The 20,855-nt window shown below is 43.1% G+C and overlaps 1 protein-coding gene across 3 annotated transcripts; it reads right to left on the bottom strand.

The window, feature by feature from the left end:
- Window positions 1–2,749: 2,749 nt before the first annotated feature.
- Window positions 2,750–9,554, bottom strand: NMRK2 (nicotinamide riboside kinase 2). Of its 3 annotated transcripts, none has more exons than XM_074927860.1 (7): window positions 9,166–9,528; window positions 7,794–7,891; window positions 6,375–6,431; window positions 6,007–6,178; window positions 4,340–4,411; window positions 3,748–3,854; window positions 2,750–3,312 (listed from the first exon to the last, which is right to left on the bottom strand). In XM_074927860.1, exons 1-7 carry the CDS (start codon window positions 9,189–9,191, stop codon window positions 3,227–3,229), a joined length of 618 nt encoding a protein of 205 aa, XP_074783961.1. In that variant the 5' UTR covers window positions 9,192–9,528; the 3' UTR covers window positions 2,750–3,226. The 3 variants fall into 3 exon arrangements, with proteins under 3 accessions (XP_074783961.1, XP_074783960.1, XP_074783962.1); XM_074927859.1 differs by having other exon boundaries at window positions 6,375–6,423; window positions 7,801–7,891; window positions 9,166–9,521; XM_074927861.1 differs by lacking the exon at window positions 4,340–4,411 and having other exon boundaries at window positions 6,375–6,423; window positions 7,801–7,891; window positions 9,166–9,554.
- Between the last annotated feature and the right edge of the window lie 11,301 nt (window positions 9,555–20,855).

The raw sequence follows: 20,855 nt of genomic DNA, 5'->3' as shown, positions 1-20,855 counted from the left end.
GTGATGCCATCAGTATTTGTGTCTCGTTTCTGGCTGCAGCATCCCTCTTCTGGCCAGACAATCGGAAAAATACCAGTGTAACACGAGGACAGGGTGGTGGATCTGACTTGCTGCTGGTCTCACTTCTGGATGTTTCACCAGGCTGTTTAAAACACCCCTTGAAATAGGCTTGGTGGGTTTTGGGGCAACTTCTTGCTAATCTGTGGCAGCTGCTTTTCTGGAGCAATGTTTCTAATTAAGGCGTGCCCAAAAATCTTCTGAAGTGAGCTGTGCTGACACCACAGCCAAGTTATTTTAGTGCCCCAAAGATCACCACGCTCAGCCCATGTGAGAGGTTTTGTACTTTAACGTGGTGAACCTTTTCTGCGTGGTGCGCCGCATGTGCTTTAGTACATCAGTTTAATGGCACTTCCTATCTTTAGCTGGTGTATTTCGATAGCGGGTTGACAGATCTCAACGCGCTCACCTATCTCACCACAGGATTTAAGCTCAGTTAGTTACCAGGCGGTGTGGAGAGTTTATTATTAGCTTGGAGCTAGTCACCGGCTGAGGTCTTCGCTCTGGGTTTGCCTCGCTTGGAGAAAAGGAGGTTGAGGGGTGACTTTGTTGCTCTCTGCAGCTTCTGGGGGGGTTCAGTCTGGAGAAGAGGAGGCTGAGGGGAGACCTCCCGGCCCTCTGCAACTCCCTGCCAGGAGGGGGCAGAGAGGGGGGATGAGTCTCTGGAGCCAAGGACCCAGCGCCAGGCCCAGAGGGAATGGCCTCAAGCTGCCCAGGGCAGGGTCAGGCTGGCTCTGAGGAAGGATTTCTGTGCAGAAGGGGCTGTTGGGCGTTGGAATGGGCTGCCCAGGGCAGGGGGGGAGTCCCCGGGATCCCTGGGGGGGTTGAAGAGTAGGATCGACTTAGCGCTTAAGGATACGGTATACTTGGGAACTGTCAGTGTGAGGTTAATGGCTGGACTAGATGATCTTCAAGGTCCTTTCCAACCTAGTTGGTTCTGTGATTCCTGAGGAGGGGACGTGGAGAGGGAGGTACTGAGCTCTTCTCCCTGGGATCCAGGGGCAGGATGTGTGGGAATGGCTCAAAGCTGCGTCAGGGGAGGTTCAGCCTGGACATTAGGGACAATTTCTTTACCAAGAGGGTGGTCAAACACCAGAACAGGCATCCTCAAGAGGTGGTTGATGCCCCAAACCTCTCCATGTTCAAGGAGAATTTGGACAACGCCCTTAAGAACAAGCTTTAACGTTTGGTCAGCCCTGAGGTGCTCAGGCCACTGGACTAGACAATGGTTGTAGGTCCCTTCCGACCAAACGACTCCACTCTAACTCTAGTCTCCTCCATTCTGCAGCCATGGCAGCTGCTCTGGTCCCCTGCCACAGGCGGGGCTGGTGGCAGCACAGACCCCCCCGGGCAGAGCTGATGTTCCACAGCGCTCACATTGTGCTGCTCGTGCTGCCAGCGAAGGTCACTGCTGGGCTCAGGGTGGAGGCTCTGCCTAAAAGCCAGCTGAAGAATAGAAATCGTGTCGTTTGTAGAGGAAACTCAGGCAGAATGCTGTTCTCAAAGCACAGAAGTAGGAAAATAAAGGTCTACCACTCTGTTTTGCTTCAGGAACAATATGCCCATTCCTTTCTCAAGCATGTTACGCTCGACATTATGATTTATTTCAATATTCCAATTGTGTTTGCTGAAGTACTTCTGTGCTATCTTGCTTGGAGCAGGCTTTTTTTATCTCACTGAAATACTAAGAAAAAGCCCTGGCAACAGAAAAATCAGTAAAACTATTGCTGCTGCTATTTTACTTAATAGTTTTGCTGGAAAGAGAGGACATAGATGAATAAAAAAATCCATGGACTTTCTACAAACTTACCAGGAGCATTTGAAGAAGCAGAACCTCCTGCACCTACATTTTAGACTTGGAGTGTGCTATCAGGCACTTTTAATGCAGGATTTTGCTAAAAGGATGTAAGCTACGCAGGTGCAAGCTCCCCAGGACACATTTTGAAGGCAGATTACACAGGAGTATGTGCTCTCTGCAGCAGAGATTCCTTACACCACCTCCACAGCAAGTTGATGAAAAGTCTGTTGGTAAATAGACTGCACCCAGACCCCAAGGATGTGTTTAAACACTGTTTCAAACTGGCATTAGGATGGCATTTTCAGTACCAAGTCCTGAAAGGTTTCTTCCAATAACACAATTTTAATACGAGGCTGCTACTCCCAGTCCCCAAGAAATCCCACAATTTGCTTTCTGGGTTTTAAATTCACAGCTGCAGCCGTTGCCAGCTCTTGAGGCTGAGCTAGCTGGAGAATTTAGGACCAAATAATGTTCTCTTCTAGATTCCAAAAGGCAGAAATAGGCCTCTGGCCAAACTTCTCACCTTGGGAGCACTCGAGTGGTCTGTGAAACAGGCCATAGTATCTTTATGTGCTAATTTGTTTTGAGCGTGAAGGGAGAAACACCATGAAGCTGGGGCTGACATAAAACTGGTTCCATACCAGCACTTTAAAAATATCTGAAGTGCTGGTTCACCTCCACAAATCTCTCTCTGGCTGGGATGTCTGAACTTCCAGACCCATGTGATCACTTAAACCAAAGCAGAAGCAGCTCACAAAAGGTTTGAGGCTGCACGGGGGTGAAATTTCAAATGCCCTATGAAATAGAAGGGGCTGTTGGTGTGTTTTGGGGGAGTTTTGTGCCCATTTCTCCTGCAGTTAAGGACTAACATATTAAAGCAGGACCTCAAAAGCAAGAGATTTTAAGTTGATTTTTACTGAATTGAAGAGATGACATTACAAACAAGCCATTACATAAAGACTTAATATCTGCAGAAGCACATAAGCAGAAGAGTTAGTTTTCCTAACACAGGTCTACTTGCTCCATTATAAAAAGGCATTTTCAACTGATGTTTAAGCCAGTGGAATACAAAATAAGAAAATAAAAAAAAAACCAAAACAATCCTGTCCATCACAGAGTTGTGAATAAGTTATCTTCATTTTTCAATTATATACAAAAGATGCTTTCCAAAGGACAGTACACAGAGTTTACACAAATAAACCCTCATTCTGACTTTTAAGTACTATTTACATCATTCTGTACATGGGTCTTTCAGGTCTTCAAGACCCTGAAAAGCAAGAAGGGAAAGTACAGCTACCCAAGCTTAAGGGCAAGTTGTTTCCAGCAGTGAGCCCCTCATGCTTCAACCCTCAGAAGCAGGGACATATTTACCTACAAGCAATTTAAAAGCTTGTTGTGAATATCTTCAAAGACTTGATTGTAAAGTTCATCTCTAGACTTCAGTCCATCTAAATAAACTGAAAGAAGGAGACAGTCAGGCTGGAGGTTTGCGATCAGAACAATATTTCTGTAGATTAGTTTGAAAATATTTCATACTCTATTGACCCAAATCACAACTTGTTTTTCAATTGGAAAAAACAGAACCATCCTGAAAAAATAAAACTATGGCCCACAAAAATATCTTGTCCTGTTATAAAGAATGTGTTTTTTTTTTCTTTAATTATATTTTCTTTTTCTCTTATCTTACATGGATATATGATATGAAACAAAGGGAACAAGTTCTTAGCTATAAAACTGTATATATTTATCTGGACAGAAAATCAACCCAGAATACAATTTAAGAGTAAAAATAGCTCCCTGCATAATTACAGTTAAAGTTTCCTCGAATTAAATTACTGTCTTCCTTAAAATCCAAAGTACAATGCCAAAGCATTTGTATTTCAGGAGCTTACCAACATCAACGCCACAGTCCTCCATTTCTTTCCTGTGTTTTAAGTACATGGGCCAGACGTGTCCATCAAAGAGACCTGGTGGGTCAGGAACAGTGTAGTTCCGTGTACTGCAAATATCAAAAGGGAAAAGGAACGTCAGGACTACCCAGATCACACTGCCAGAGCCTGAAGTTCAGCAGCTGCTGAATTGCATTTCTGTGAAATCTGATTGTCATGGTCCAATTTCTCATCAATACTGATCTTTGCAACCATTTAAGCACCCCAGTGAATACAGAAGCTACAAGCAGCTGATGAAGGCAAAGCAAGCAGCCTGAGGCTTTACTGATGCTCACAGGGAAGCGTGCAATGACTCTGTTCCTCCTGCACCGATGGGCTGATCTCCATAAAACCCACACAAAGGGGACTGCCAGATCGACACTTGCAGAAAACGCCACGCGAAAGTCTTTCTCCACTTAGATTAACATTTTCAACTGTAATTCCAATTTGTGACACCAATATATCCCATTAATAGCAACATAAAGGTAGCCTGAAGGCTTAGTGGCAAGTCTTCATTGGAAGGAAGGATTAGACTCATGTCAAAGAATCTTCTTACCTTCTCCTCCTTTTGCATTCATCGTATGGAACTGCCAGGTAGTAGCGTATGTCAAATAGGTCTATCAGTGGTCTAGGGTAGAGTAGAAAGAATGTGTCTTTTTTTCTGACAGAGAAAAGTGTTAATCACCTGCCAGAGTCATGAAAATCTTTCTGCCTCTCATACCTGTGTCTATTGTAGACAACAGAAGTGTTTTCATTAAGACACAAGCTCACGTACAGTAGGTTTATTAGTAGCTATAAAACATGGAGGGGGCTGTTTTCTGAAGGTCAGAAAGGTCGGCCAGGCACTTTTCCCACCCAAATACCTGCTGCTAGTTACTGAGGATCAGACACAGGGCAGGGAAGACCTGGGGTGTGAAGGGCAACTCTAGATCATTCCAATTTCTCCTTGCAGTAGACAAAAATTTTGATTCACCAATCTGATATGAACTGACTGTCTGGCCTGTTGTGCTGAAGCAAGCTGTCAAAATGTGCACGGGCACAGATTTGGTACAAGGCAACTCATCAACTCTCATTCTTTTCCAGAAATACAGGCTCTGCTGCAGCTCACCGCGTTGCGCTCCTATGGGGCTGAAGAAAAAAAACCCCAAAAATCCTTAAAGCAAATATAGTTTGAGGCTGGTGAGTCTGAGACTAAAAGCCTACTGAGGGTTGCATAAATGCTTAATATAGTATGAACTGAGCAAGCTCCAGGGCTGGGGATGAAATACTCCCTCAGACTAAGGAAAGGTCCTGTTAACAACACAGGGCACTTCAGAGGCATCTGTAACCTTCAGGGGAGATACCGAGAATCACCTCCCCGGGGACAGGCCAAGAGCACCCGGCACTCTGCCAGTGCCATCTCCAGTTGGCCATTCTTGGTATGGACAGCCTGAGCCTGCCATTTTATATTTCCCCTTCAGTTTGGAAAGCTGGAAGGGTGCTGCTTCTCTCAAGGTACAGCTTATAAACAACTGTTTGGGGTTTGGTTTTTTTTTTGCTAAGTGTCATGCACAGCTTGTTCTCTTGAGTTTTGTAAAGAGAACTATAGTTTGGAGCCAAGAATCTTTTCCTTGTCATGTTTATAGCATGCAACTTTCTGAAGTTTATATATTTAGCTATTGGAATTTTTTTCTCTTCACTGCTAGTCTCGTCTCCCCATCTTCCTGCCAAGCATTCCCTCCCCCCCCCCAATAAATAAAAAGCAAAAAGAGACTGATCTTTGCTCCAGTTAAGCTCAATTTAGTCAGTTTTAAACAGCACATGTGTAATATGAGAACTATTCCTAAATTCCATGGGATATTCCAAGCAGTGGATGCAGAATGAATTATCTCCCTGTTCTCATCAAGGACCCTTCCAGGTCAAGGTTTAGGCACCGTGGAGGGAGAGCAGGAGGGAAGCCCAGAGGCTCAGTACTCACAGGTTCTGATCTAAAGCTCCCTGTGCCCTGGAGTTCAAGGGTACACCCTAAAGTTAGTTCCTAGTTACCACGAGAAAGTCACTTTGTGCACCTCATTTTTACCAGCATTTACTGGTAAGCTTTACTAGTAAAGTGAGAAAAATTCTTACACAGGATACCTCAGAACAAGACAGGAAGGGTGTATTAGTAAAAAAGGAGATTTTAGCTCTGGCACAAGGGTTCTAGTTTCTTCCCTGGCAAACAGTTAATAGTTCCCCAAACCTTACTTGTAATTATAAAGCAGGAAGCCTTCAATGACCAATATATGGATATCTTTGGAGGCTGGCTCTTTAGAGCCAGGCGTAACATTCACCCCGTGGGAACGGGCAAACTTCACTGGGTTCTCAATCCACGCACGCACAGTGCTCACCATTGCCTCCATATCCAAGGAGTCCAACACTAGTTAGAAGAAAGGGGATGGGTGGGAAAAAGGTATATAATCAAATACCACGAACCACATAGGCTGGAGAGTATAATATAGAATGAACTTGTAAAATTGAAGTTACATAAATTTACTGTTAAATCTTTAATTATTAAAAAGAAATACTTAGAAAAAATATACATTACTGCATCCTATAGCGAACACTGCTCTTACCATCCCATTGTTTAAAGCCGTCTTCCCCGACTTCTATTTGATCTTGTGGCTGAAATATAGTGAGCAATAAAACATTGCTGCAAACTCAGCGTGATCAGTTACCTAAGATCCGATCACAACCTGGACACTACTGCAATACACAACAAAGCAAGTGTTCACTTAACAAAACAATCACAGATCCTGTTTGGACTACATTAAAATTTAAGTACCCATCTTTCACCAACCCCAAGAACTTGGAAAAGTTCTCTTGGCTCAGTCAAGCCACTATGGACAAAGAGTTCTAGGTTAATAACTTGATATGGTGTTACTAGCCAAACTAGTACAGGCCCCTGTACTAGTCAACATATAACACTGTATTTTCATTTTAAGTTCTTAATTAACTGCTACAGTTTACATGTTCAAGAATAGCTATTTTAATTCCTAACAGCTCTAATAAAAATGCAGGTCAGCATGGCATGGCTGTTGGTCACTTAGTTTTACTTGCACTAGCATTTTCCAGCTAAACACACTAGTGAGAAGTTACAGATCTTTTATGGGCAAAGAGAATTCCTCCTCTACTTTGAGGGCTCAGATCTGATCAAATTTGTGCATGAGACTTCTGACAAAGCAGCTCCCCCAAATGAGCCTCTTATTCTCCCTCGTATGGCACATCCTCCTGCAAAGGCAGGAGGAACAACCCACGCGGCTACCGATGCCGGAGCACCTCGTGTGTCAGGGGATGCCATACAACAAATACATTGCCAGGTCTCTGACTTCCCCGTATGGTGGGGGCCAGCAATATTGTAATTCCTGTGAAATGGTTGCCGCCTACAGGGTTTTGCAAGGCGGTTGTGATGTGACCACTTCCCCTGCTGAGCAAGGAACCCAAGTCAGCACAGGTCTATAATACATCTTTAGCAATGTTTTAATGATTCAGAAACCCAATACAACTGTCTTTCTGTACTTAAAGCAGTGTAGGGGTGCTTAAATCCTAAAGTATTAGGTAGAAGCAACATTCTTATTTAAACAAAATCAGGAGGAAAAACCACCATGGAGAAAATTTGTGCAGAGCACAGTAAATGACCTCTAACCTAGATCAGGAGTTTGGCCTAAAGTTACATCTGTTGTTAAAACAAAAGGAAGCTTTTGTTGCAACTGCTCTGTGCTCAGCTGTGCCAAGCTACACTTCTGTGGAAGCTGGCAGATACCAACATTTGTAAAGGCGAGTATCGCCTTGCCTGTCCAAAGTCATCTTAAAAATTAAATATATGGATATTTAAGAAAGAAAGATATCATAAAGCAAATTGCTCCTAAGCTGTCAAAACTTACCTGGAAAGCATGCACAAGTATCTAAAACTTACGGGGGGGGGGGAGCGACCCACTACGACTATCCCTACACATACAAGCCGCAGTTGGTGTCTTAAGCAAGGGGAGGAGCTCAGCTTACCTTGAAGAAATCATCCTGGTGGACCACGCAGCAGTTGGGGAGCGCCTTGATGATTCTGTTGGTCAAGGTGGTTTTACCACCGTTGGTGACACTACACGGAGAGGCGAGAGAAACCCTCGTCAGAGCCGCGGGGACGCGCCGGCCCTCGGCGGGACGCCCCGCGCCCGGGGCCGTTTGAATTTCCCGCCTCGCCGGCGCCACGGCGCGCGCTGGCCGCTCATTGGCTACGACCGCCCCCTCGCCCCGCCCCTTCCCTAAACGCGGCTGCGTCCGGCGCGCGCGCGCGGGCTCGGCGGCGGCTCGTGGCGCTTCCCGCGCGCTTCAACGGCTGCGCGGCGGGAGCGCGGGGCCGCGCCGCCATCTCCGGCCCCTCCGCACCCCGCCACCCCGCCCGAGCCGGAGGCGGCGGAGCTTCTCTCCTTCCGGACGCCCTGTCAGCGCCCGCGGGGTCTTCGGTGACCGCTGGGGCCGGCGAGGAGCTGGCAGCTGCCTGAGGTAGATTTCAGACAATCCCTTGCCGGCATTCATTGCCCCAAAACAATCTTGCTCGTTAGGAGGCTTAAGCTCATCAGCTTAAGAAGCCGCCCCGTGAAAGTCAGGCTTGAGAAAAGCGCTTTTTAAAAACGCCTTAAATGAATTATGAATGAGGGAGGCTCGCTCTTTTCTCAGAGCATGACTCAGACTTCCTTATACCTGCAAAGCTCGTTTTAATATGAAAGCTCTAAATAATCTTCCTCTTCAAAGGAGAGAGCTTTCGAGCTTGAATGTGCTTATTCCTAACTTTTTATTCAAAGGCTATAAAATCCCACCCTGCCTTTAACCTACATTATAATTCAAGGTCTTGCCCGGTGTCAGTTTTTCAAACCCTTCTGCAGTCGGCAGGGATGTGCCAAGCTCTCCCGCCCTGTCCTAGCACACAGGCGGGCTTGCTTCTAAATCCTATTTTGCCAGAGAAAAGCTTTTTGTACACCCCCGCCCCCCTCGTCTTATTTGAAGGGTTTTTTTTCCCCCCTCTTTGTCTTTCAGAGAAGCTTTTAGAAGTCTAACAATGTTGAAAACATCTTTTTTCATAGTTGAGGCAAGCCACTCCATCTGACCTATAAATTTGCTTGAAATATTTTTTTTTTTATTTCATCATACCTACTGTTAATCCTATAAAAGTTTGGTATATGCCACCCCGCAGAGCTCTCTAAGCAGTGCCAACGAAGGGTCAGCAAGTTGTATCATTTCTAGAATCCTGTAATATTTTATAGTCAGATATATATATATATATATAACCTCCCAGATTTAGACCATTTTACATACAACAATTAGAAGGGAAGAAAAAGCAGAATATATATATACACAATGTTAACAGGAACTCACCCTCCGATGCCTATGATGTATTTCATCTTTGTAGGGTTGCCTCCTTCACAGGAATATGACGGAAAAAAAAAAAAAAGCTGAAATTTCAGCGGAACAAAACTACACCTGACCCTTTTCCCCTCTATTTTCCCCCGCTCAGCTCTGCCTCGCCTTCCTCTTTCATTGAAGGAAAAGGCGCGTTTGCTGGTAATTTATAGGCCCCGGCCGCGGTGCCCTTCCCTCCTTCCCTCCCTCCCACCCCGCGTCTCCCCGCCCCGCCTGCTGATGGAAAAGCCCTGTGACTATCATGAGCCCAAGCTGACATATTTTTGAGCTGGGCTGAGCCAGCCCTCACCCCGGCGGATGGGGTCATGCGCGCTCCCGCTGCACCTGTCTCCGCACCCCTCACGGACCCCCACTCCGCTGCCCTGGCCAGTTTTGCTATAAATAGCTTTTTGGCAAGTTCTTCCTTTGCCTAAATTAGTAATGGGGTAGGTGGAAATGTCACCCCTTTTTACAACTCCGTTGAGGGTTCTGGGGAAGGCACAGAGGTGTGTCAGGATATAATTGTCTTTTTTTTTTTTTTGCCCCCCCCTTAAAGTCAGACAAGCTATCTCTTTACCTTCCTTTTCATTTTTCCCAATTCCTTTGGGAATTATTTGAAATTGGGGATTATTTAAAATGCATCCAGGAATGTTATGAGAATGACTTTTTTTTGTTTCTCCAAACTTCTGATAAGGAAAGCAAGGAAACTATTTTTTTTTTTTTCACTCCTTTCAGTGAGGTTGTTCAGAGAAAGGCACATGCAGAGACTGATGTGTGAATCCATTTGGCCTTTTATTTTTTGAACATTTAGGAGGAGCTTTTTGAACAGCTTACTTTTTATACATAGACACAAAGTCATAAAAAGTGATATTAGCTTTCCAGAGGGCCTCTTTCTCTGCAGTTCACTCATGTAAGGTAGTGTTTTTTAGGGTAAGTTAACCCTAACTGGACTGCTTCCTCAAGTAAACACCCCTCACCACATGTACACATGGAACCTGTGCTTTAATTTTAACTGTTTCAGATACTTCTAATCAGGGCTGTCCTGAGAGATGTTAAGTGAAGGTAGAGTTAGCAAGTCCTGAATGTTTTTTCAGATGAACATGAGAAGTATATAGTATACATTTTAAAATAATATCTTGTCTAATAGAGCTTAAATCATCCAAACCATTGTGTCCCTTTGAAAAATCAGTCTATGGAAGTATTAAAATGCATATTTAAAGATTCCTTGTCCTACAGCAGTTTGTGAAGTAATTGTAAAAAACTTGGTAACACAAGGATCTAAGTGTGTGGTGTCCTGTTCATTTTCTTTATAGCTTTGGCGCCTGCAGAGCTGATTCTCACATCGTGATCTTGTGCTGACAGATGTGTGTGCAGCACGCGAGCGTTGGTGCGGGACTCGTGCCCTGCCTGACGAGGGTGAGTACAGGACCTGTTGCTGCAGTGGGGTGATTTTCACTGTGCTCAACGGACTAGATGGACGCTGTTTCTTTTTGAGTTTTTTTGTAGTGTCTCCATCATTTGCTCAGTGGCTACCAAGTATTATCTGCTGCACTTTTCAGCTGTTACAGTTTCAAACCCACATATCCAGAATTTAACCACCAAGGATCTGAGGAAAGCATTTTTGAAGGATTCCTCACAATCACCCCCCCGAGGGCAGGGTGGGTACAGCTCTGGCATCACAGGCAGTTGCTAAACGTCTGGGCTCACGGCTGCCTAGAGGTGGAGGGACACGTTTTGTGACGATTTCCTGTATCCAGTTGTTCTGGAGCTATCTAGGCAGGATGTTCCCTAAGTAATAGGATGTCTAGAGAACATTTTAGTTCTGGCAGCTAATGGCATCTCTTTTGGCCCATGTGCTATCCTATGGCTTAACCATCTCACACCTTGTTAATATCCCCAGTATTTTGTGGATAGCTTTTTCTCAAACTGGGTAATTGTTTGACATCATTGAGTTTTATTCAGAACAACGGCTGCCAAGCTGTATTTAACTTGTATTTTTCTGCTTCTATTTCAGGCCTTAAGGAGGGTTTTGTGGCCTAAACTCTTGTTTGTCTCACCTCAGCTATGTCTGTTGATCTAATAAAAGATGTTACTTTTTTCCTCCAAAGCTATTTTATGCACATCAGCCACGAGGTCAGGGCCCAGTGCTTTGGTAAAATGAGCTGATCATGAATAAGCACAGTCTGCAAATTAGAAGATTATAAACTGTCAGAGGTGTAAGATTCTGGAAGGCTTGCAGTGAGGATATCGAAGGCAAAGAAATTGGGTTTAAGATAGAACCTGGTAAATTTATGAATGGGATTATAGGGAATGGTCTTTTCCAGTCTATTATGCTGCCTTAATTCTGTGTGTTTAAAGAACAGACCTCAGCCAGTGTTTCCACTGTAATTATGATTTATGGTCAACATTAGTACGCTATTTGATTGTTCCTGGAGACATTGCCTGCAAATTATACTTTCATCATCATTTCCAAGGAAGCTACGCAAATTGATTGCTCCAGAGAAATTTGGAGTTCAAATTCTTGAATATGAACAAGACAGGACTCTCAGGGAAGTTAGATCTCCTGCAGCTGCCTGCTCAGCACAGCATTTGCAGTGGAGAGTCCCCACGTCAGCCTCTCAGCTGGTGTAAATTGTCATTGTGCACTGAAGTGGAGTAGTGCTCATTTACACCAACTGACAATTTGACCTAAGATTAACTCTCTGCTCAAATTTTTCATGCCCTTCATTGTTTCTCTTCTGTCCACGAGGTAGGAAGGTGCCTTGGTTAAGAAATCAAACTGTGTTACTTTGGTGTTTATTTTACCACATTTCACCTTACATGCTAGGCAAAAACTGGGAGGCTCAGAACGTGTATAGAAGTTGGGAGGGAACACTGGTGTCAGCTACCTCTGATCCAGCCCTCTTTACATTGGAGTCATGCTAATCCAAATATTTTTGGAACGTGCCGTCCTCGAGGCAAGTGAAAATTGTACTCTGCCTGTTGGATTTATTAATATGAATGTGCTTCAGAAATACAGGTTGGGGTTTTGCATTGGAAAAAATGAGTATTTGGCCTAAGATGTATCAAAAGAAACAATACATGGCTAGTATAGATAGCAAACGAAAAATAATTGTGGCAGTAGCAGCAGCAGATTTTAGTATTTGGCTGAGTTGTTTGGGATCAGTGAATTCCAGAACAACGAAGTCCTGCTATCTCTATAAAGAATGTCAAAACTCTGTTTTTGCTGAAAGCCTGAGGAATGGAGGACAGAAGACACAGTTTGGGGTTTTTTTTTGTTTGTTTCTTTGGGTATTTTTTGGGTTATTTTTAAGCCTGCAGTTGCAAATCTCATTCATGTAGCTCTCAGTGTAAAAGCTCATTTTAAAAATCTTTTCATCATGGTCCTTCAGTTCTCCTGTAGATGTGTCTGACTTTTCCTGAGTTTGTTTTAAAGCTACTTGACATGGGTTTTTTATCGCCCATATTCATACTCATGCACCAAACATCCAGTGAAATCATATTCACCCACATAGCTGAAATTCTCATGTTCCTGAATGGCCTCAGACTTGCTGTTCCTTTAGGTGGTGGCATGTGCATTTGGAGATCTCTGGCATTTCAGCTGTCTGCTTCCCTAAGAACAAAAAAGACCCTGTACAAAAAACTGTCTGAAATGAATGGTGACAGTTACACTTACCAGCTACAACAAACTTTACCCAACCCGTAAAAATATGTCTATGCAAATGCCAACTGTTCATAAATGGGGTTTTTTTTAGCAAGTTATGTTAGCCACATTTCTCAGTGAGTTATGTGTTGGTCATCTGAAACTTCCTTTTTTTGGGGCTTGTTTATCCAGCAGATACGTTATCTACTTGACACTTTACTAATACAAATACCATTCAACAGTATGCTTCAATCAAAGATAGAAAAGGTTCCCTCTCTTTACATTATTTTTAGAATACTAATGTTTACTAGAAGTTTAATATTAATCTTCTTTGTTAAAACAAAGATAAATTTGTCAGAAGCCAGTTTAATATCCATGGAGCCATCACATAATTTCCCTGGGCTGGTTTAGTTTCTGTGTGTCCACTGACCTTTCTGTTGCAGAATATGACTCATTTATTCTAAAGCTTTAATTTAGAACTCAAATCCTTCACTAATCATAAGACATTGTTTATGGTAGTAGCAAGGTTATACCAAGGTTCCTTCTGCTCCAGCCCTGGAGGAGTGGGCTGGATGAGACAGTGTACTGACTAGTGAAAGAACAGCAGAGGAATGAGAGTGATTTTTACTTGTGAATTTTTAAATTGTGGGTTTATTTATTCTCTCCAGGACGCTGCGTTAGCTGGGTTGCTAAGAGAGTCCTTCTCCAAGGCTTTGGAAGCTGCTCGTGTCTCAACAATGCAAAAAGTGCCATACCCCTCTGGAGGAAGGTAGGTTTTTATTTTAAACAAAAATGAGGGAGAGAACATCAACAGAACAGCATTTCCCTGTGAACTAACAGTAACTAGAACAGCTAAGAGTAAGGAAAATTAGGCTAGTAGAATAACTAACTTAAATAGTTTAATGCTTAACTAGCTGGCATCTTGTCACAGTGCTATGCAGAGTGGCTGGCAGCCAGGAGCTGCCACTGTCAGTGGTGATACATTCTGATCCCACGGCTGCTGGTGGTGGCAGAGGGTCTGGAGCCCCCCAGGAGGAGGCAGGGACAGAGTGGCAGGAGGTCACACTCTGAGAATTTAGGATGGGATCGGAGACAAGCAGCTGTGCACGCAAGAAGAATACGGATGAAAGTGTTTCAGTGTATCGTTACTTTGGGGATATGGGATTAATTTGGAAAAAATATTCTAGAGGGAAGGAAAAGCGATGGGGCCTGTGTGAAAGGGCAAGAGGGTAAGTGTAAAAGAACAGATTCAGAGGTAAAGTGGGGACTCTGTGAGGGAAGGGAAAATTGGAGCCCAAAGGCAGCCAGCTCATTACTGAAGTCCAGTCAGAGGTGGTGAAATTCTTCTAAATTCTCAGTTCCCAAAGTATCAGGTTCTGCAGTTGTTTCACTCCCCACGCTGCACTTCCCAAACTTTTCATGACTGGAGCCCTTTGGAAGCTGTTGACCATGGTGTTCAAAGAAGGGATTCTCCTTAGAGTTCAGTGGCCTATGTGAGGAATTTCTTTCGTGGGATTAGTGGATAGAGAGACAAAAAGGAGTAAGATATGCAAGAAATGCTTCTGTTTTGTATCTGTGTGGTGCCAGGTAGCAATTGCAGTAATTCCAGGGATGAATTTTAAAAAGATGCCAGACATTTCTAGCGTCATTTGACAGCTGGCATATGTTTGTAGGTGTGTGACATTATTAAATTAGTTATTCCTGATCTTTGTGTTGCTATAAATTGTATAGTCAGTAGCAGTGAATTAGAAGTATTTTTAAAAAGTAATAGAATCCCGGTTTTAACTCTCTGGTTTATATTCTAGGAGAGATGATGTCTAATCTTGCTCTCCACTCAGTTGAATCTTTTGGCCAGTGTAGATTGTACTGATGAATGAGAGGAGAGGAAGTAAGACAAACTGAGGGTGGTTTGGAAAATGAGGAAGGGTGGGGGCTGAATGAGGCATTGTTGTGGTTTAACCCCGGGCAACAGCAGAGCACCAGGCAGCCGCTCCCTCACTCCTCCCCCCCCACCCCCTGCTGGGATGGGGAGGAGAACTGAAACCAAATAAAACTCATGGGCTGAGATGACAGTTTAATAATTGAAATAAAAATTAAAATAATAGTAATGGCAACAAAGATAGCATAAATAGAGTGAAATAAACCTCAAGAAAGACAAGTGATGCACAATGTAATTGCTCACCACCTGCTCAGCCAGTCCCCGAGCAGTGATCCACCCCTCCTGGCCAGCTCCCCCCAGTTTATATACTGGGCCTGACATCGTATGGTATGAAATATTCCCTGGCCAGTTTGCATCAGCTCTCCTGGCTGTGCTCCCTCCCAGCTTCTTGTGCCCCTCAAGCCTTCTCACTGACAGGGCATGAGAAACTGAATAATCCTTGACTTAGTGCAAACACTACTTAGCAACAACTAAAACCATCAGCATGTTATCAGCATTATTCTCATAGTAAATCCAAACCACAGCACTGTACCAGCTACCAGAAAGAAAATTCACCCTATCCCAGCTGAAACCAGGATGGGCATGCAGTAAGTGTTCAAGCTTTTAGCAGCAAACACACAGCTGAGCTGTAAGGTATCTTGTTAATGTGTGGTTCATCCAGTGCTCCAAAATATTCTGACAGGTTGTTAGGTATGTTTGACAGGCTCTTCACAGTCAATCTGAATAGGTAACATACAGACAATGCGTGAAGTTTTCCTTTTCTTGCTGTTAAAAGCTCATCCTTGCCCATGCTGCTTCATTCTGAGGTTGGTTGGGCTGAGCCAGCTCGAAGGTTTTGAGTCTTCCTTGTGCTCTGTCCCTTGCTACCCTGACATCTATGAAATTCCCAGGCCACAATCCTCCCACCCCTGGAGAAACTCTGTCCCAACAGGATTTTAACAGAAATCGAGAAACCTTTGTGTTGGTACAGCTGACAGAAAGGTGCCTCACAGCAAAGAATTCAGCTGAGGTTGGGGAGAGGAGAAAGGAAGGCAACCACAGGGTTCCTGTTTTGCTCTTCAGCTTTTGTGTGTTTGTCCCTACCATGCCACCTATGCGAGGTGCATTTCTGGGTAAATTGTCTCTTTTCAATGTTTCTACTAATTCTAAATGTTACGAAAGATTTTTCTGCTCTCTTCTGCATTCTTAACATTCATTTCTTCTTTCTGACCCTTTCTCCTGCACCATCTGGGTTCCTGCGTGACTGATTCCTGTGGGATGCTTCAGTGCACCCTGGTGCACGTTAATCCCCTGTGTCACTCAGACATACGGGACTAAGCGTATTCTGGAGTGTGGCTTCTCAGCCTCAGCCTTGAAAGCCATTTGCCATAGAATTTACAGGGGGGAACTGGTCCTCTGAGTTTTTTTGGCTTCCATTTGGGTTGAATTCTGTTTTAAAGAAACAGAATATCAGTTCGGATCCTTCTGTAGGAGAAAGATATATATATATATAGTGTAGTATACACTCTTCTGATAGCACTTAAAAAAAATCAGGGTGCTTCAGTGCGTTGTAGTTGCTTATCCAGATGTAATCCTGGGATACAAGACAAGTACACGCTGCAGGGTGTGCAGGGCTACCACTTTGGATGTATTTTAGGAAGGAAATGCTGTGAATAGAAGACAAGTTAATGAATGCACATTTCTCTGCTCCCATTCTTTGTGGTTCTCTCCTGTTTGATGCTGTTAATAGCTGTGTTGCTACTCTTCACTTACAGCCATCCTAAATATGTCCAGTGCTGTGCTAAGAGCAGAGCCCACGCTGGCTTTTTGTGTTCCTCTCGTCTGCCTTGGCTAGAGGTAGCTGAGAACAAAACCAAACTGCACCCTTTGCCAGGAGTGAAGTGCCTGCCCTCATGGGCACTGTGACATGCGGGTGTGGGATCCAAATCGGAGAGCAGAACAGTTACCCCCTGTTTGCTGGTATCAGTGCACTTCTCAGTGCTTAGTCCTTGTATATTTGTTCCCATTTCAGGGACGCAGAGGTGTCTGGGACCGGGCTGCTTCTCCCACAACTGCAAGATGCCAGGAGGAGTTTACAGACCAGTTCTGCCCCCAGAGGGAGAGTCATTCCAGTGATAAGGAAGATAATTTCTCAGCTCCACCCGAGTTAGCCTGAGGATGGGGTTTGTTCTGCTCAGCCACCTCAGAGCTGAGGGGCTGATGCCACCCAGAGCTGGTGGTAGGATGGATGGGCTGAGTCTTCCTCCGGAGGTGCCTCTTTCTACCTATTGACCACTACACTGACTGCAAAACTCAGATTATATCCATAACTTGAAGATTTGGGGAGAGAGATCTTGCACAGGGGGATGATCACTGAATAAATTAAATTGCCGTGGAGGCATTTTAGATAAAAATTTAGTTCTCTTGGTGGATTTATTGACGTGACTAACATTTTGTAATACTGTTTATGTTGTTAAAGACAAATAGACAGAAAAAGGATACTGATCTTCAATTTTTGTTAAAACTTGTGACAGCAACACCATACAGCAACACCATACTCAGACCAATTATCTCTATTACTGGTTTGTTAGGGATTTTTTTGGTAACAGATTAAAATTTGGTACACACACTGTGTTCATCCTGAAATTTCCCATGCTGGGTGACTGCCTCAGGCTAATGGGTTTTGGTAAGTTTTTGCTAAAATATGTTGAGTGCTTGATATAATGAGTTCAGCAAAAAAATCACAGTTTTGATTATCAATCCATACAATTAATTTATTTGGAAAAAAAAATTCCACAAAAATAGATACACACAACAAGCTACGTTAAAAGAATTTTAACACCACAAAATTAACATACTGATGAGCTGGATGCCCTGTGTAAAAGAATATTTTTCATTTATCATGTAATTAATGACTGTGTTGTAACACACAAACAGAAAGGGTTGATAGCCTCTACATTCTTAAAATAGATTTTAAGAAATGTTCCTTCAAATGGATTTTTGTGGATGTAATCTTTTCAAAGAGGCTGTATTTGGAATTTAAAACAGTTCACAGTGGTAGAATAATAATTAACCTTGGTTTATTTGACTGCAGTATGATGTACTAATAACAGTCAAACCACAAGAAATAATGGATTAGACATTTTTGGCATTTAAAGAGTGAAAAAGATGTTAAAATGGAGTATTATTGTGTGAGAATACTGACTGTCCTTTGTCTGATGTGAGGAGTTGTACGGATTTGGGAGACTGTAGATTGTTTGGGGCAGGATGGGGGAACTTGAGAACAGAATCAAGTTTATTTTGATGCAGTTCTGCTTGCTTACAATAACGGTAGGAGTTAATGTCTTTAATGTTAAGCCCAGTCTTTACCTCAAGTGAGGTTTACTCTCACAAGTAGTTTTTCTCAAAGCTATGTTCTGAGCACATATTAGCAATATTGTCCAATCCCTACCTGTAATTTCTCCTTTCTTTCCATTCCAGGTATGAAATCTTATTCTTACAACTCTCATTTGGGCGTTACTGACTTTTATCTCGAGTCTGAGTTTTTTGTTGTGGCTGTTCTCTACTGGACTAAAAAAATTACAACCAATCTAAAATGAATTTTAATTGGAATGTATTGGCTTTCTCTCCTGCTTCAAATCTCTTCTCAAAACTCAGCTCTTCAGCTAGCATTCCCTTGTTAATCTCCAGTTTTATGTTACTCAGAGAAACTGCCTGCTTTTGATCACATTAGATTGCTAAACAAAAGGTCAAGTACACAAAAAGTCTCAAACATCCTCAGAAGTTAACCCAAGGTGACAAGTTGAATGATCAAAGCACTGAACTGCCGAGTGCTAAAAAAAGGAAGGAATGTTCTATCACTCTCTCTCTTTTTTACTTGCATTATCACTTCTTTTTCCTCCCCTAGGTTGTGATTCATTTAACTGGCAGACTAAAAGATACATGTGTAGTGTAAAGCTGGATATTTAGCTACATCTCTTTATCAGCAGGGAGAGGGAGGCCTCACCACCACAGAGTGATTCATCCCATCCTAAGACAGGTGAAATCATCTCTTTTCATCAGCTGTAGAGGGAACCTAAAACTGATTTAGGCTCCGTATCTAATTTTTAGATGGATAAAATTAGACAAGCTGAATCTCATCCCTAGTGTTGAGGTTAATTGTTTGGAGAAGATTCTAACTGTTTTAAGCTGGGAATCTTGGCTCCTCTCCATGGCACATCATGATTAGCAATGATGGCAAACACCTCAGAATAGTCTATGCCGTAATTAGCATGTTCTTGAATATTGCTTCATTCAGGAACCTCAGTTGTTTTAAAGGGAAGAACAGTCGCATAATGCACACGTGGGAGCAGAGATTTCCACTCGGGTGACAGTTTAGTTCACAACTCTTGTGACAGAAGAGGTTTCAGCACTGAGAAGGAGTGGGAAAATACTGACTTCTCATTCAAACTGCAAAAGTGAGGTCTAGGTAGAAAGTGATTTTATGTTTTGGAGGAAAGACAGGCTTTAAAAAATATTTTTAATTCACGCTATACGGTGATGTTATAATTTTTTTTTTTCCTTCCTTAAAATTAGAGCTGATGGTGGAGTAAATGTGAGATTCATAAAGGCAGCATGCAGTTTAGGTGGGTTTCAGGCACCTAATTCAAAGAAAATGAGTCATGAAAACCAACTGTGTGGTTGACAGAGTTTACAGTGTCTAAGGAATTTACCCGACGTTCTGCTATTGGTGTTAATCACAGGTGCCACCATTTTGATTAAAAGGAATATAAATAGACCTGGATCACATCCAGTGGAGAAAAGTGAAGTTCATGTCCCAGCTTCCCATCTCTTAAATCCACTAAAAGGCCTTATCATAGAATCACAGCATAGTTTGGGTTGGAACGGACCTTAAAGCTCATCCAGCTCCCACCTCCCTGCCAGGGCCAGGGACACCTTCCACTAGACCAGGCTGCTCTAAGCCCGGCCCAAGATGGCCTTGAGCCTTCCCAGGTATGTGGTATCTTCAGAGCAGACTGGATTCCCAGGATTAGCCACGCATCCAACACCCCGCTGCAGCAGAGATTTGCAGAGATGCACTTAAGAAAAATGTAGCACAGGTAAATTAAGCGGTGACAAGAGCAGTGAACAGTTATCTTTAACTTTTCTCTCCCATTCTGCCAAAACCCCTCAAACCAACAATGTAATCTTAATATCTTTACCAGACTGGGTTTTGTTGAGTGCCCCTCTTCTCTGTCTTCTCTGGCAACCAGTTTTCTTCAGAGGTCTTTTAAAATGTCTCTTGTAGGGAGTATTCTTAGCTTTTAGAGACTGCCAAATGAAAATAATAATATAAAATCGCACTCAAATAGAGGCATATAATGTGGCTAATGGAAAACTACAGTGAAGGGTGATTAAAGGGTCTGTTTTCTTTTGAGGAAGGACATCTTGTCTTCTGATTGGGAAACTTTGTTGCTTTGGTAGGGTAGCAGCTAATCCCGTTTCTTGTGGCATGGTGTAGTCAAAACACCATGAGCTTTTGAACTTTGTCTGCTGTATTGGTTACATTCTTTGTGCTTAGAGCTGGCTTTTGGCATTCTTCAGCCAAGACTCTCTGTCTCCTTTTTGTCAGCATTGACTGGATTCCTTCATGACACATCAGGATGCTAGTGGCCTTTAGGTGCAAGGCCACTTGAAATATTTTGGAAGTGTTTCATTCATAACTTAGAAACATGTGCCTACATCGGAGGCGCTGCAAAAGCAAGTAACTACAGGATTGTAGAGTATGCTGCCTGGGGTGAGCAGCCTACTTACTGTTACACCCCTGGAAAAACAGGTTCCTACGTTGTTACTGTCCACACAAATTTTATACTTGAGATATAGCACTGCAATTCCTTCTGCCGACTTTTGTAGATAAATTAAAAAAAAATCAGAATGAGCAGAAGAAAATGTTGTCGATACCAGTATGGTTGGGGGTAGAATTTTTTTGGTGAAAATGAAATCATAGCAAAAAATCTGCTTTCGTACAAACACAGAGCAAAAGTGTAGCCCTATGGATACATACTCATTTAAACTAATATGTGTTTCTTGAATGAGTTGCTTCACAGCACTTCCAATTCATTAATT

This window comes from Athene noctua, chromosome 27 (assembly GCF_965140245.1).
Source record: "Athene noctua chromosome 27, bAthNoc1.hap1.1, whole genome shotgun sequence".
NCBI classification, from domain to species: domain Eukaryota; kingdom Metazoa; phylum Chordata; class Aves; order Strigiformes; family Strigidae; genus Athene; species Athene noctua.
This window is presented reverse-complemented; position numbering and strand designations above follow the sequence as displayed.